General features: G+C 41.5%; 1 protein-coding gene across 1 annotated transcript in view; it reads left to right on the top strand.

Annotated features, from left to right (window-relative positions):
* The first annotated feature begins 668 nt into the window (after positions 1-668).
* kcnq1.2 (potassium voltage-gated channel, KQT-like subfamily, member 1.2) overlaps positions 669-15,774 on the top strand; it is a 171,788-nt gene continuing 156,682 nt past the window's right edge. Inside the window, exons 1-4 of the mRNA XM_062389985.1 lie at positions 669-1,160; positions 10,482-10,572; positions 15,303-15,429; positions 15,605-15,683. Coding sequence (XP_062245969.1) covers positions 703-1,160; positions 10,482-10,572; positions 15,303-15,429; positions 15,605-15,683 — 755 coding nt within the window. The 5' untranslated portion in view covers positions 669-702. The remainder of the gene's footprint in view (positions 1,161-10,481; positions 10,573-15,302; positions 15,430-15,604; positions 15,684-15,774) is intronic.

Here is a 15,774-nt window from a genome sequence, read left to right as displayed (position 1 = left end):
TTTGCTCCATTGTTGAATTGTATACCTGTGTGCACTCCTATCTGTGGCACTAGTAGCTGCATGATCACTTACAAAATTGTCCATAAAGTTATTACTGTCAGTGCAGACAGCTGAAGTTGTGCACGTACCAGTTCTGGCATGCTATGCAGTTCTCTCTCTCACTTGCAAAAAACTTGATTTGCTCACTTGGAATCTGTTGAACCTGAGAGTGATCTTCATACCCGAGCTATCACCTTAGACTGAATTAATTCTGTGGGAAACACTACATAGAAAGTAAAAAATATTCCCGCCCATTTAATTAGATCTGCTCGAGCAATGTAACGAGAGCAGGTGTCTCACCATGTCCCACCCCTCCACAGACTTTTTCATGGAAATGTGTTGCTGCTAACTAACATACAAACAATGATGAAAACAAAACCTACTAGGTAATGATTTATATTTATTATGGTGGTGGTAAAGTGTCACTGTTAGATGGGGAGGCTTGTTGTCAGTCTCTCCTTGACTCATTTCACCTCTTTCACGGCAGGTATGGACACACATGCCGCTCAGCAGTGAGATCTCGTGTCTGCAGCGGGTAGCTGGCCATGCCGAGCTCGGTGTCTAATCCTGCGGGGCTCTACCCTTCTTCCTAGGACCTTGGTCAGAACCTCAACAGCCGTCCAGGACTCTCAAGCCTCCCTTGACCATCCCCAACCTGGCAACATGGGGGAGAAACGGGCGCACTCCTTCCACATGACATGTCACGTGCAGCGCGACTATGGCAGCAGGATGGGGAGCTCCTTCATAAGTTGCAGTCCCAATGGATATGCCAGCAACAGCCTCAGCTTCGACCAGGAGATGGACGCTGACCTCGCAGCCATGACGGGCACAACTGCTGAACGGGCTCCTGAACCCGGCAGAAGCCACTTCTCTCCTGTTTCACTGGAAATGGACCCCACAGCGGTGAATAATGGAGCAGACACAAAGGACCCAGCGTTGCAGATGATAAACAACCTACCCTCGACCACCTCCATCCCACTACCGCTCCCTCGTTCGAGCTGGATGCATCATCACCAAAAGCATTTCCCGAGCCCGTACATCAATACTAGCATGCAGGGGGATGTTTACAACTTCCTAGAGAGACCTGCTGGACTGAAATGCTTCCTCTACCACTTCCTTGTGTGAGTACCTGTCTGGTTCAGTGTATAATGATTTTAGTGCAGACCTCAGGTCAGTTTGGGAGCAGGGCAGAATTAGAAGACATGCTGACAGAGGGCCATAGAGGCTGACAAGATGGTGCTAAGAACATTGGGCTGAATTGTAGTGAATACACACAATTTGGAGCGCTAAGGGGAAACTGTCCTTTGTCAACACAATGCAAAAGAACCTTGAAAAAAACAAATTAAAAAAGAAAAAAAAACCTTTTATGAGATCTGATGCATCAATGTACAAACTCTAGGAAAAAAGTTAATCTAATCCGGATGATTTAACTTTTATGTCAGCGCTAAAGCTGTTATAAATTCAGCAAAACAAGTTGAGCATCTGTCTCAGGGGACACTGGCCTGCACGGTGTCTCTTCCTCAGCTCCCTCTCTCGTTAATTACATCTAGTCCCGCTCCCTCCAGTATTAGGTTCTGGTTCCCACTAACCAAAGGAGAGGTGTCTGTGGCGGCCGTCTGCCCTTATAGGTCAGTGTGATCTGCTCAACCACACCTCTGGCCCTGATGAGCTCCGGCTCCTCTTTGGTCTTCCTTACTGTCAATAAATCAGCCGCCTCATGCATGAAACATGGGGCTGCCTTCTCGATGCTGCAAACCTGACCCGCCCAGAAGCACACTGACCCCCAGTTAAGACATAACCCACACCAATCATGTTATTAACCCCCTCTTAGGAACACTGTCTTTCCTTTGTTGGCGTTCATATGTTTGGACCGTGTGTTACAGCATGGTGTTATGGGAAAAACTGTGTTGCAGCACAGTATAGTATATATTGAGTTTTATTCAGTAAAAATTAAGTAATTTATACATCATGTTTAATTTTACTTAATTTAAATATTCCGGAAAATGAATTAGTAAGACATGTATGTAGTATATATAGGTGAAATAATAAACACTAATTAATGGTTAAAATGTAAAGATCATATCCTACCAGTTTATTCATGGATAGCGATTTCTTAATATGTAAGTAATATATTAGAAATCAGAGGTAAATAGAAACCTTAGTACTACAATATGCTAGTGCAGCTTTCCAGTCAAATGTATTCAGCACATTGAATATTTTAAAGATATGAACATTTTTATCAAAGTAAATTCATACAGACATCACTGTCTGGGACAATAAAATTATGATGGAAAGATTAAAATATCCAATTCATGGGAAAAACAATTGTCCTGCAATAAGTGCATTATATCACTTTATTGTAGCCTTATTTTTTTTAAACGTTACGGCAGAGAGAACCCCTGAGCATGTGACTAAAGCATCTTTCATGATCTCTGAAGTGTCCCACAGTTTAGTCCCAGACGTCATAGTAAGCCGTCAGCACATGGATTTGGACCAGATTAGATGAAAATATGAATGATAATAATAGAAGTTCATTCGAAAGGCCTCCGCTGAACTCTGTCTGCATTCAGCTGAATCACACATTGGGTCAAAGCAGATTTATTGCGTTTCCATTTGTAGATTGTGACAGAATCAAGACAACAAAACTCAGTGTTTTAAGGAATTATTCAGCTGTGCCTCGCCCCTGCAGCCACAGTGGCTTATAGCTCCACATTCGCCTGTTTAGTTTGGTTAAAATCAATGTGTTGAGTGTAGATATGGTGTAAAGTCAGTGAATTTAAGAATCCAGTGCAAATCAAACAGAGTCAGATAGAGCAGCGGAATGCAAGTTGTGTGTCTGTGTGTGTGTGTATTGCTGCAGGTGTGTTAACACATTCTAAACTGCGTCATTAATCAGCTGGGAGGCAGACCCCATTTACCATGTTGTGTCTCAGTTGACCTCAGACAGGGACCCTGCTGTAAATAATCACAATAATGCAAAACAATCTCAATGTCTCCAAGCTCTGAAAGGCCCTGTTCTTCCAAATCACCCATCATAGAAACAAACTGGTCCCCCTCTAGTGCTGTGGCTCAGTTGCATTCATCTGCTTTAATGAATTAAATAAGTCAGCCATTAAAAGTAACAGATACGGCCAACATGTTCGAGCCGAGTCTGTTTGACTTGTTGCATGATGAGCTGCAAAATAAGTGTCTCAATTAAAATCCTACCTCTGACAGTCACAGGTGAATGGAAACAGAGATTGTGTTTTGTGCCTCACATTGCTGATCCAATCTGTCCCTGCAGTAATTGAGGCTCTAATGTTCTCCCGTCACAGAGGAGGGAGAACCCGAGCCTTTCCTTCATTTAATATTAAACCCCTCTGACTGATCCCCGCTGACACTCCTTAAAGTAACTCTCACTTGGCGATTGCTGGTGGCCATCTCTTTCCCTGGCCTCTCAAGAGATTGGCAGGGGAGAAGGGATGGATAAAGGCAGCGCTCATGACAGCTTTAATTGGCCTGCTCTGTGTTAGGCTTGGGTGACACACACACGCACGCACACACACACACACACACACACACACACACACACACACACACACACACGCACACACACACACACACACACACAGGCGCACTTTATCACAGGTCTTGCATTTATTTTCCCGGTGACCCTAACCCCTAAACCTTAATTTACCTTACCTTGACATTACCATAACCATAACCATTAAATTAAACCTTAATCTACTCTCAACCCTACCTGTGGCCTAAACCTATAACCCTAACGGTTAACCTTAAAAATCAGCTTTTTTTGCTGTAATGAATGCAAACAAAGTTGCAGAGAGAGTAGATATAGTTTTATATTATTAAGTTATCTTCAAGGAACATTCTCCATCCTATAAAAACACCGGTTGGTGGATGAAAAAATACATGTATGTATATTAAGTGTCATATCTGTCTAACCCCAGAGTAAACACACAGAAGCACGGACATTAAAGCGCATATACCACACTAATGATGACAGAGTTAAACAGAGTGGATAGAAATCCCTTGGCCTCGGTACAGCATACGTGGACATGTGTCCGAAAAGGGTCTTATGCAATGGCTTGCCGACTCACCAGCACACAGGCAACCTCGGGCCATGAGCGCCTTCACGTTTGGGCCGCTCCCTCTCAGTCTTTTACATAACCGAAGGGAATGAACATTTATGTCGTCATAACAGCCTTCCAATAGTTCAGGCAGATTACAGCCATACATCCTGGTCCTCTCATCCACCAAAAGTTCAGTTTCTGACAGCGCGGTGAGGTACAGAGGAAAACGTCAAAGTAAATTTGAACCATAAATGTTCCGGTTAGAAGAGGAAAACATGGGCATGACATTCAGGCTGTTAAAAGCAAAATCCTTAATTGTATTTTAATTATTCATGATTTGAATCAAGATGTTGTTCTCTGGTAAAGGTCTTTTTCACTGTGTCATCATTAGAACCAGTTTGCCACTTAAAAAGAATTGCACCTGTTTAACCTTGTGATAAGGAAGTGGGCCAGACCTTGTCAGGAGAACTTGGTTCTGATATCTGCTTACAAGATTACTGACTGATTGGACTCCAAAATGAAATGCCAGTAGGAAAGTCCACAGTCATGTAGCCTATATATTGACAGACTTGTTTAACCAGTCAGTATCAAGTGTGAGGCCTCTGTGTATAATGATTTAGAGTAAATGAGCTTTACATTTAAAAATATATTTAAAATTTGTTTTGAATTCACATGCAGACTATTTTCTCTCAGTCATAAATGTCTGTTTAAAATGCAAATCTAACTTTCCAAATCCAAGCAGATGATTTTCACCTTAAAGAGATTCAGAGTAATATGATGATTTTCTTTGAGGAGATGAAAAAGCATTTTATTGTAGGCGTCATCTGAAATTATATTTAATTTTAATCCTTTCTGACACGTCTAATTGACATACCATCAGGGCACAAGTTGACCCACCTGATCCTCTAGTCCGCTGATACTCATTCTATTGGTATGATCGGTGGTGTCAATAAAGGGCGATCAGATGATTCAAATCATGAAAAAATACTTTTCTACCTGGAAGGTTTTATTATGTCGTATATGACGAACGAGTCCATCTGACCTGAAAAAAAGGAATAAGTGGCTGATACATGATTCCCTATTGTACTGTTTACTTTACAATGGTGTATAAATGAAGCTTAGGGAATTATGTTTTGACAGCTGCATGTTGCTGATGCTGTGAATGTGACATACATCGGCTGAAGTCATTGGTTCTGAATGACACTGCTGCTGTTGTCTGATAACTCCCCCAGGCTTTTCTCTTTACATTCATCCTGACCTTTAACCTGTAATAAGATTTACATTTATTTTCCAAGTATTTTCTGGACAAGATCATAGCTTAGCCAGGATGGAATATTTACGTTTGCGGACTGGTGGCTGATGTCGTGTAATCCAGGCTAAGCTCCTCTGTACATGGGATGTGGACGGGGGGTCGGGAAAGAGCGAGCACGGCTATCCAGGTCAATTTGCAGGGTTTTTATTTAAGTTTCTGTTAAACAGTTAAAGTTTTTCATGTGATGTCCAGGGAGCCGCCTCAGAGTGGAGACGTGTTTAGCCCCAGAGAAACCTTAGTGTTTTACAAATATGTAAACATAAAGAATGTTAGGTCACCGAACACAAACACATTTATTATGGGAGCACACACACAGACAGTATAGCAGTGGTAACAACTGCTTTATTGCCAGCATTTTATTTGTAAATGTATTACATCATTTTTAATATACAGATACTGGCGGAGCCTTTGCTGAGGGTGGGGCTTTAAACAGGTGTTTGTGTAAAAAACAACATGGCTGCCACTATAGTGTCAGTGAATGTTTCTAGGTGTGAAGAAAGTGAGTTATAAGGGTGAAGGTTTGTAGATGTGAGATCTGACACTGAAAACTAAAAAAGACAATTTGTGTAGCTTACTTTTAACTATGCAATCTTTGTTTAATTCTGTGGTAATAATGTTAATTGTATATAAGAAATGTGCTAATCCTTAGTGATTAGCATGTCTTGTGAGGCCGGGTTGTTTTGGATGTAAATATGCTGTTGGATTTTTCATCATCGTTTGAAGGAGGAGACAGTAGAGAGGCTTGTCAGGTGTCAAAGAGTTGTTTGTCTCACTGTGCTACATAGTTCTTGTCGTGTGGGGGTCAGTGTTAGATGTGTGGGTTCAGGTAAAGAGGGTCAGGAGGTGGTCCTGGGTCGGTGGAATTGTCCATCTCAATAAAATACCTGATCTGATGCCCTGGTTGACTCGCCTACATTTTAAAAGAAAGGCCTAACACAAATGTAGGAATTTGATATGACTTACTCACTGTTTATTAGAGTTTGTAGTGGAAGGATCTACAAATGTACACCCTCGAGGCTGGTACCAAATGTGGTTCAGCTTAAGCAGGTACAGTGTGAATGTGTGACATGTTGAATGAGCGGACTGGTCGATCTTTGCATGGATTAAATGATGAAACAGTAAAAAGCAGTACAAAGTTTTAGAACTTGGTCAAATGGAGGTTTTTGTTTGACATTTGCACATCTGGAAGGTGACTAAAGAAATAACCACAAACGTCCGTGAAAGACTTATGTCGACTGTGCGATGGCACGATCCACGTCACCCAAACATGCCATTTTCTGTGTGTTTTCATGTCACTGTTTCTAATAGCAGACATACTTTTGGAATCTGTAACAGGCTGAAAGCCGATGGGGAGCAGAGTGCTGCCTGCAATATGCACTCAATTGCGTAGACCTGCAGTCTACATCCCGTAAGTCGGACAAGTATTTAGGTGGTGTTTTCTAAGCTCATATTGCCTTAGTTCCAGTGGATGGAGTTTGGTGTGGCTCTGCGCTGCACTTGGAGCTGGTATGATCTGCAGTCAGTAATACTCACTAAAGCCCCCAGCTGTTTTATTTTAATCAGATCTCAGAGGTTTGGGCCTGGCTAAATAAGGTTTGGCTAATGGTTGTGAGTGACACAGTCCTGTCTGCAGCAGACACCTCCCCGGGTGTCAATGCAGAGCGCTTTGAAATATGATGTTAGGCAAATGCTAAATCACTCCAACCAGCTATGATCTGTACACAGCCTGACTAAACTGTATGATTTATAATGTTTTGTTGAATCTCAATCTTGCTTTTATGTTTCAAGGGATATTAGTTCAACTTATTAGTCAAACCTTCTAATTCACAGACCATGAAACCTGGCAATTTTGGTAATTTACACAAACCACCACTACCATCGAATCGAGATAACGACTTAACTTCATTGTTTCTTATGATATATTTGACCTAGTTACCTCAGTGCTTGCTTTTCGTCTTTTAATGACCATTTAGGCCATTGAGATTTTAACTAGAGAATATACTACAGTCATGTTCCTCCAATGAGCCACATGAAATACAGAGCTGGCTGCAGCCTTGTTCCGGATGACCTATCCTGTTATTCTGACCTTTAGCCCTCTGTTGGTACAGTATTTCTGGGATATTGCAGTTACAATGTTATCCATTCAAAACCAAACAAATGCCATAGTCCCATGTACTGAAGGGAACACAGATTACTGGACCTTGTCGATGACCTACATGGCCATAACATCATATATATGCTCATCCTAAGAGGATGATCTCATTTCAACACAAGGGAAATGGGTTTTCAGTGGACTTTACCTTCCCTCGTCTGTCTGCTCTCTTTCTTCCCAAGAGACTGTTAATGCCACTGCCTGAAAGCAGAGTATCAACAAATTAGAAGAATGTACTTATGAGATCAGTAAATATACAATGGCCAACATTGACACAGATTTATAGTCATGGTGCTGCGCTGGTCCTTGCTGTTGCCTCACAGCAAGTAGGTTTCAGGCTAACCCTAACCTTTCTGTGAGGACTTTCCAAGTTCTCCCTGTGTTTGTATGGGTTTTTCTCCAGGTACTCCAGTGTCCTCCCACAGTCCGATTGAGGTTAGGTACTTGAGAAACGAATTGGTCGTAGGTGTGAATGTGAGTGTTTGTTTCTGTATCTTGTCCCTGCGACTTGGCGACCTGCCCAGAGTGTACCCCGCCTCTCACCCAATGTCACCTGGGATTGGCTCCAGCTCCCCCCATGACCTGTGTCCCTTAAGAGGATAGAGAATATAGAAAATGGATGGCTGGATGGATAGATGGATTTTCCATCACTTTGTGATTGGACCAGGTTTGTTTGCATCGTATCGGCTATTCTTTTAGACTAGAGAATGTCTGTTTTTTTAATACATTTTTTATGAAGACTTGCAATGTAATTGAGTTCTGAGAGCTTTGTTTCACCTAAATCGTATCTTTAAGCCTACTTTTGAGTTGACATGCACATCTCAAATCCTTCAGTCCCATATGGCGGGGACATTACACAGAGGACGTGTCAAGCTGTGGAAGCTCATTGGCTACCTCAAGTATCAATCCAACATCCAGAGAAGTGACTGGCTGATTTCAAAGCTGAAAGCCAGTACAAGACATGTAGTAATGCAGAGCAAATAGAGCAGCAAACCCAGATAGCCCCCTCACTCACTTATTACCACCCTGGGTTGAGTCTGTGCTCACTCTGATAAAAAAAAAAGGAAAGTTCATGACATTATACTGAATCTCAGGGGATGATGTCACCTCAGCTCACCCTCCTGTCAATGAATGGCTTCCTTATAGGTCCAGAATTACGCTTAGAACATTGTGTTCCAATGCCTCTTTATTTTTGTGTTTGAAGCAGCATTCGAGAGATGGAGATGTGTGTGTGTGTGTGTGTGTGCGTGTTATTTTGGGTCCGGGTGGGGGTGGTGTAGTGAGAAGTAATCCTCCATTGAGTAAAATCTTTGTCCCATCTGGCCAATGTGTCAGAGTCCATGTGTAAAGGGATCCTTCCTCAGGAGTCTTGCCCTCTCTCAATGGATTGCGACTCATAGTTATTTTCCCGACAAACCAGAAATTTGACCGTTTTGAGGCAACACACACCTTTTAATAATTTTTTCATAAATTATCTGGATCACGTCATGTACACAAGTAGGCCTCAAGGGGGTGCGAGATTCAGTAAATACAAAAAAGCACCTTTTTCTGACATTGATCAGAGCTCCAGTGGGACCAGTACGAAATCCACATGGGCAGGTTCATCCAGTTCATCCCTGCCGTAATATATACTGTACATGTTTCTCTGCATTATTTTATGGCACATGAATAATAATAAACAACAGATATTTACATAACCCTTCAAGCATATTACATGTAATCCTGCTCGTGGTCCACAGCCTCATAACTGCTGTGTGTTTTTCAAAGTGAGCTTGATCGTGATGATGGTGCAAACCTCATGTAAAACCACTTAAAAGATGTGTGTGTGTCCCAAGGATCATTTCAGGCAGCACTGATTCTGCTCCTGTCGGCTCAGGGAAAAAAGCAAAGGCCCCTTATGAGATTCTCAAAAAATCCTGAACGAGTGACTAAGTGAATGAACAGTGCAGTGGTTGAAGTATATATAATAATAAAATATATGATGAATACAAATATCTTAACATTGAACCACACAAAAACCCACACGCACACAGTCATATAAACTGGAAACTTTGTGAAGGGGAAAGTGGTCTTTGGCTTGAGGTCATACTTTATACATCATACAGTGTTTATAAGTGTGTGTGTGTTTGTGTACAGAGTGTAGGCTTGTTTATGCATATGATGACATAAGTTAATGCATGTGTGACAAAGTACACACGTTCACATGTCGGGCTATAATGTGTGTATAATTGATATTATAACATTAATACATAATGTAGACAATCATTTGCTACAGTCTCACCTTCCTCCCCACATCACTCCTTCCTCTCCCCCCTTCCTCTTCTTTTGCCCTCACCTTCATGTACAGTAGGTGTGCTGGTCGGGGACGTCCCCCTCGTGAGGGACATGTGGACCATGTATACAAAAAGATGGACGGTCTCATCGGAATATTTCTCTGTTGCTAGAGGACGAATAAACATCCTGTTCAGAGTTAATAGAAGCAGATTGATGACAAAAAGAGAAACAGAAACAAACTACCTTCACACTTATTTGGGGCCAAAAACTAATGACAACTTACTGTCCCCATAGAGATATAAATAAACTATATATAAAGTATTAAAAGCACCTTGTTTTAACATTTATTATCATAATGAGGAAAAATGTATCGTAGTCCCAGCACCCATTATTTTCTTAATATTCTAAACATTTATGATTTTATATTTCTTTGATTCACAGATTTTCCCAGTGATTTCTATTTCGATGTTTTGAAAACAAATGAAGTGATTGATGTCTTTTTAGTTTTGTTCATAACATTTTAAGTAATAAATAATTGTATATCTATAAACAGCAATCACATATTTCTACCTTGTGAAATGCCATTAGTGATAGAGTGAGTGATGATGACTAACATCGCTGCCCCTCTCCACAGCTTCGTCATGGTCCTGGTGTGTCTCATCTTCAGTGTCTTGTCAACTATAGAGCAATACGCAGACTTCGCCACTGGAAGCCTCTTCTGGATGGTGAGTACTTTCATTGTGCTCATTCTCAAACAAGCTCAAATCCATAATCATAATTGGCAAAGCAGAAAAACCCACAAGTTGATGGAAAATAAGTAATAGTTTCAATTATAATTATTAAGGATTATTAAGTCATCCATGCTGAAGTGAAAAAGCCGAAGATCCTCATTTTGTTTCAGCCTCTGAATGACAATTATTTGCTTCTTTTTTTCTGAATTACACCACTATGAAATGACATATCATTGGTTTTAAAGATTCTCTGGCCCTAAATTAAACATTTGAAGATATCACCTTGTGACCTGTTAACCTTTACCGTGTGAATCTAACATTTAATCCATTATTTAAAAATGGTGACACATCCGTTTTATAGGAGTTATCGCTGCTCTGCTGCTCTGCGAATTCGGCGATGCAAACTAACAATAACACATTATTTTTTGGCGTAAAAATCATGTTTCTCTTATTAAAGTGATAATTTCTCAAACACACAGAAAAAAGAGACACGCGCCTGTTTCTGCTTTACTGCAGTACCCATCTGTGTCCACATGATGGGGACAGTAGATCTTGGTTGGGTTGGGTCTTACCCGCCATCTTACACCTCAGCACAAAGATGTTAAAAAGACTAAAATATTACAGTTATTAATAAGGTAGTCCGCAGCTTGTATTTCATTCACCCAAAACACCTGATGGTAAGCAACATTGTGCACAAATAGTGACATCACAATAGATTTAAAATCAAGAGCATGAAAATTTGTATCAGAAGCACATGGCTCCACACAGACTCTTCAGACAGTTGCTGATACTTGTTGCCAAATTGATTATTTTGCGGCTTAATAGGCTGTTAAAGCTCCTAAATGACGCAATAAATCCAGGGCTTACAACAGGTACGAGAGAATTACGACTGCTGTCATCTGTCTCTTGCCAGCACGCTGTGAACATAAACACACATGTAGCTACAGCGTACTCGTGCACAGTTTACACACACACACACACACAGAGGGACGTGGGCACACACACACACACACACACAAGAACAAACACACCTACCACCTCCTGAGTCACAGGGGCAACCAGAGGACAGAGTGGACACTGTGTTCTCTAAACTTTTGGCCAGGGCCTTTTGAAGACCTCCTATCAAAGTTATTCATTTATTTATCCTCAGGAAGAGCCAAACACTCTCCATCGTCTTTCCACACCTTTTTTCTACTGCTTCATTACTAAAAATATCAGCAGTTATCAGCCCCACAAAGATATAACGAAAAATATATAAAAAAATGACCTTTATTCATTACCGCTTATTATCGTTTTCTTTGGACATATTTATGCGTGGTTTGGCTTCAGTATAAATTGCGAGATAAGATAATGCCTTATTGAGTGTGGGTGTGTGTGTTTGTTTGAGGGGGTGGAGCTGTGTGCGAGTGGTGTCATGGTGGCGTAGGCTGGTTGTATCAGCAAAACGGAGAAGTTTCAGAGTCAGCTGACATCCATGAGTCACACTCTGCTTGTTTTGAATGGCAGAGAGGGACATTCGTCCTTGAGGATATTTGGCCTTCAGGGCACCTGCCAAAGTAAAGCCAGGCTGGCCAGGAGGCACGCACACACACACACACGCACACGCACACACACACACACACACACGCACACACACACGCGTGTCACATGGATCTCGTCTTTGTTCTCTCTTCTGCCTCTGACTTGTTCATCGCTTCCATATTTTTTCAAAAAGTATTTTTCTGACCTATCCCATGTATGTAGCTGCATAACCTTGCCTCAAGCTTAACACCCTTCAGATAGGGATGGGTTTCTGTAAAGTCTTCAAAAGTCTTGAATTTGTTGTATTTTTAACATTTTACTCCATCATGACTCTGTTCTCTTCATGTACTTGAGGCCAACATTGCGCTAGCAAAGTTTTCCACAAACTATCTTCTGGTTTTCATACGGTTTTCGTTTCGTCCGTCTTTTTGCCTCTGTCCATTTTCTTCTGGATTTTGTTCAGATTTTGCACAAACCTTCACTTTGCGTCGAGGATGAGGATGAGGATGAGGTAGTGACACTAATAATCATAACTGAGGATTTGTGCCATTATTAGGTCACATATTCATTCTGACAAATGTATCTTTGGAGAAATGATGACAGAAGGTCAAAAGTCAGTTTTGTTGGGACATCATGATGAACGTTTTTGGCCATTACTTAACACCAATAAGTTGTGTGACCTGCAGGTGGAGGCAGACAACCATAAGGCTTTAATTTTAGATTTTCATTGGAATCTCTTGACAGGAATATTTGTGGTTCACCAATCTACCCAACACTTAGGAGAAAAACGATCACAAAATCTCCATTAAGTTTCAATATATATGGATAGTCATGCCTAAGGATTGTAATAACCTCCATTTAGCACAATGCTTAATATACAATTTCCCCTTGACCAACTGTGCCAGAAGTTTGATTACCTCAAAATATGCATTTTTTTATTTACAGAGTGAATTCTTGTGGTTTTTGTGACTGTCTGATCTTTTATTGAGTCAAACCTTTAGACTTAGTTCAGTTTCCAACACAAAATATACTGAAACCTTAAGGACGATTGAGCGAAAGCTAAAAGCTCTATGGAAAATAAAGTCCTATTTATGAGTGACACCTGTCTCATGTGACACTGAAGCTTTTAAATTGATTCCGGTTATTATGCCAGAAAACCCAAACTAATTGTTTCAAAATCCACTATCATATTCCTACTAAAGCCACATCAGCAGCACCAGTACCTGCTAAGTGGAGATGAGTTTGCCACGTGATTATAAAGGTATTATAAAACAACTGACCTTTGAGGAAACATTTAAATGGGATTTACGCTCTTGTCTGGAATCCAAAATTAATAACAAGGCTATTACTCTGAATTGTCGAACATCCGCTCGAGTTGCTGAAGCTTTGTGAAGCTCAGGTAAATCTAGATGTGATGAGTGTCTGTGTGCGTGTTTGTGTTTACGTGCATCTCCCGTGTCGCGGGACACGGATGAAGCAATCTAATCACATTTTCATCTGATACCGTAATTCCCTCGCAGCTCTGTGAATGAGATTACCGCTGCGCGAACGGGCGGCTGTTTTCAGTAAACACGGTGTCGCCAGTTTCTGATACACACACAAAAAACACCCCAACATCTGGGTGACCCACTTTATGGAATTATTCTGGGTAATCCCCTCAAATTCCACCAATTCATGTGTACCTTTGACTTTCAAATGTGACCCAGATGTCATAATTACTGAAGCTTGACGAAGTGGGAGTCGGCACAAATACTGCTGTGTGTGTGCTGATGCTTTAGTGAGACTCTTAACTTAAGTGAAGATTCTCGAATTAACTCTGCCATGGAGGTTATGTTTTTGTTTTCATTTGGTTGTCTGTTACTCATCCGGCATGATTACTAAAAAAATAGTTATTTTCCATGATATTTTCGTGGGGAAGGGGCAGGGCCAAAGGACAACCCTTTTCTATTTTGGAGCGAATCCGCATAAAACATAAAACATCCCCCTCTTTTCTTTAAAAGAGGGGGATGTTAGGGCGCTAGCCTTCGCGGAGGTTGAGCTCCCCAACTGCCCTTCTAGTTTGTTCTGTGAAGTGAAACCATTTCAGCTTAATTATCAGGGTATGTTATAGAGTTGTATTGAACCATTTCGGCCAGTCTCCGTTCTTCCTTTCCCCCCCCCCTCTCTCTTTGTTTTAGTGAGTATATAAGAATACCACGCCAGACGTCTCAAGTTCAAAATCTAAAGCTGTTAAAATGGTTAGTTATTGAATATGTATTAATATATACTTCAAATGTTAAAAGCATCAAAACAGATCTGTCCTTCCGGCCGGTATTCAGAATAAAGTTGTTTTACACTGTTGCAAAAACTATAACTTAAGATACTCAAAACCACATTTTCCCTGTGATACTCGAAAGTGACACTTCAGCCTGCCTGAGTCGTGTCTGGTGTGATTGGCAGCTCATTGTTTTCGGGGCCTGTGTGGCGCTGTGTTATTGCAGCAGGGCTCGTGGTATTAAGTTTCATATAAGGAGCGGTCAGGGAGCAGCCAGTTCAAGCAATCAACGAGATGGCCACCCACACGGCCTCAGATTCGAACAGACAGTATGGTGGCCAAATATTATGGATACGCGGTGGCCAGGAAAGCGATCTCTGTCGGACGGACTTAATTAGTTCAGAGAGGACACACATGCATGCACGCTCAAGGAGAACACAATGCACAGTGGCACATAGTGAACGATTATACAGCTCAGGCGTAAACTTTCATATGTATATTTATCTGTCTTAAGGTGTTCCCACACCCAAGCTGATTATTTCCCCCTCTTATCTGTCAGGCAGTGCGATGGCATTTCATCCTGGGGCTTCCATCACTTAGCCATTGACCCTGTCTTAATATGAGCTGTCATCAGCCTTGTTATCAACCTCCATCTTTCCTCCTGGGTGGTTTCGGTGGTCTTGGTCCTAACTAGACCACCTCAGTGTCTCTCTGTCTCCGCCTCACACACCTCTCATTACCCTCTCCTATCGCATCGTGAATCTTGATGATTGATTAAAATGGCCTCGATGCTTTTAGGTGAGTTTGAATGCACGGCACGGCATTTTTAAGAAACAATACCTTATCTGATTCCACATCCCCTCGTCCCGTACGTGCTCTGCGATGATTGTCTCTGTACCAATGGATTAATGTAACCTTTGCTCATGTTTTTTTGCGTTGTGCTCCGCAGGAGATCGTGCTGGTGCTGTTCTTTGGAACGGAGTATGTGGTGCGGCTGTGGTCGGCAGGCTGTCGCAACAAATATTCAGGCATCAAAGGACGCCTCCACTTTATCAGGAAGCCCATATCAATCATAGGTGCACCTGGCATTTTTCTTTGTTCCCATTTGATGTCGTGAACTTGTCTCGTAGATCAAAAACTTACATCATTCCAGCTTTGTTCTAGTGCTTAGCTTAATTAAAACTGAGCTGATTGTAACCCTGACTTCATTTTTTGTTGTTGTTCTGTCTGTGTCTCTTGTCCTTCTCACAGATTTGATAGTGGTCATTGCCTCGATCATTGTGCTCGGTGTCGGGTCCAATGGCCAAGTCTTTGCTACGTCTGCCATCAGGTACAGCAGTTATTTTCCCTCTGCATTGTTTTATTATTTTTCTCATGCACAGTAGCTGACAGTGGATCAGAAGATGAGGAGACAGATGAGG

Source organism: Platichthys flesus, chromosome 6 (assembly GCF_949316205.1).
Source record: "Platichthys flesus chromosome 6, fPlaFle2.1, whole genome shotgun sequence".
NCBI classification, from domain to species: Eukaryota; Metazoa; Chordata; class Actinopteri; order Pleuronectiformes; family Pleuronectidae; genus Platichthys; species Platichthys flesus.
The sequence above is the reverse complement of the archived record's forward strand: the minus strand, read 5'-3'. Positions and strand labels throughout refer to the sequence as shown.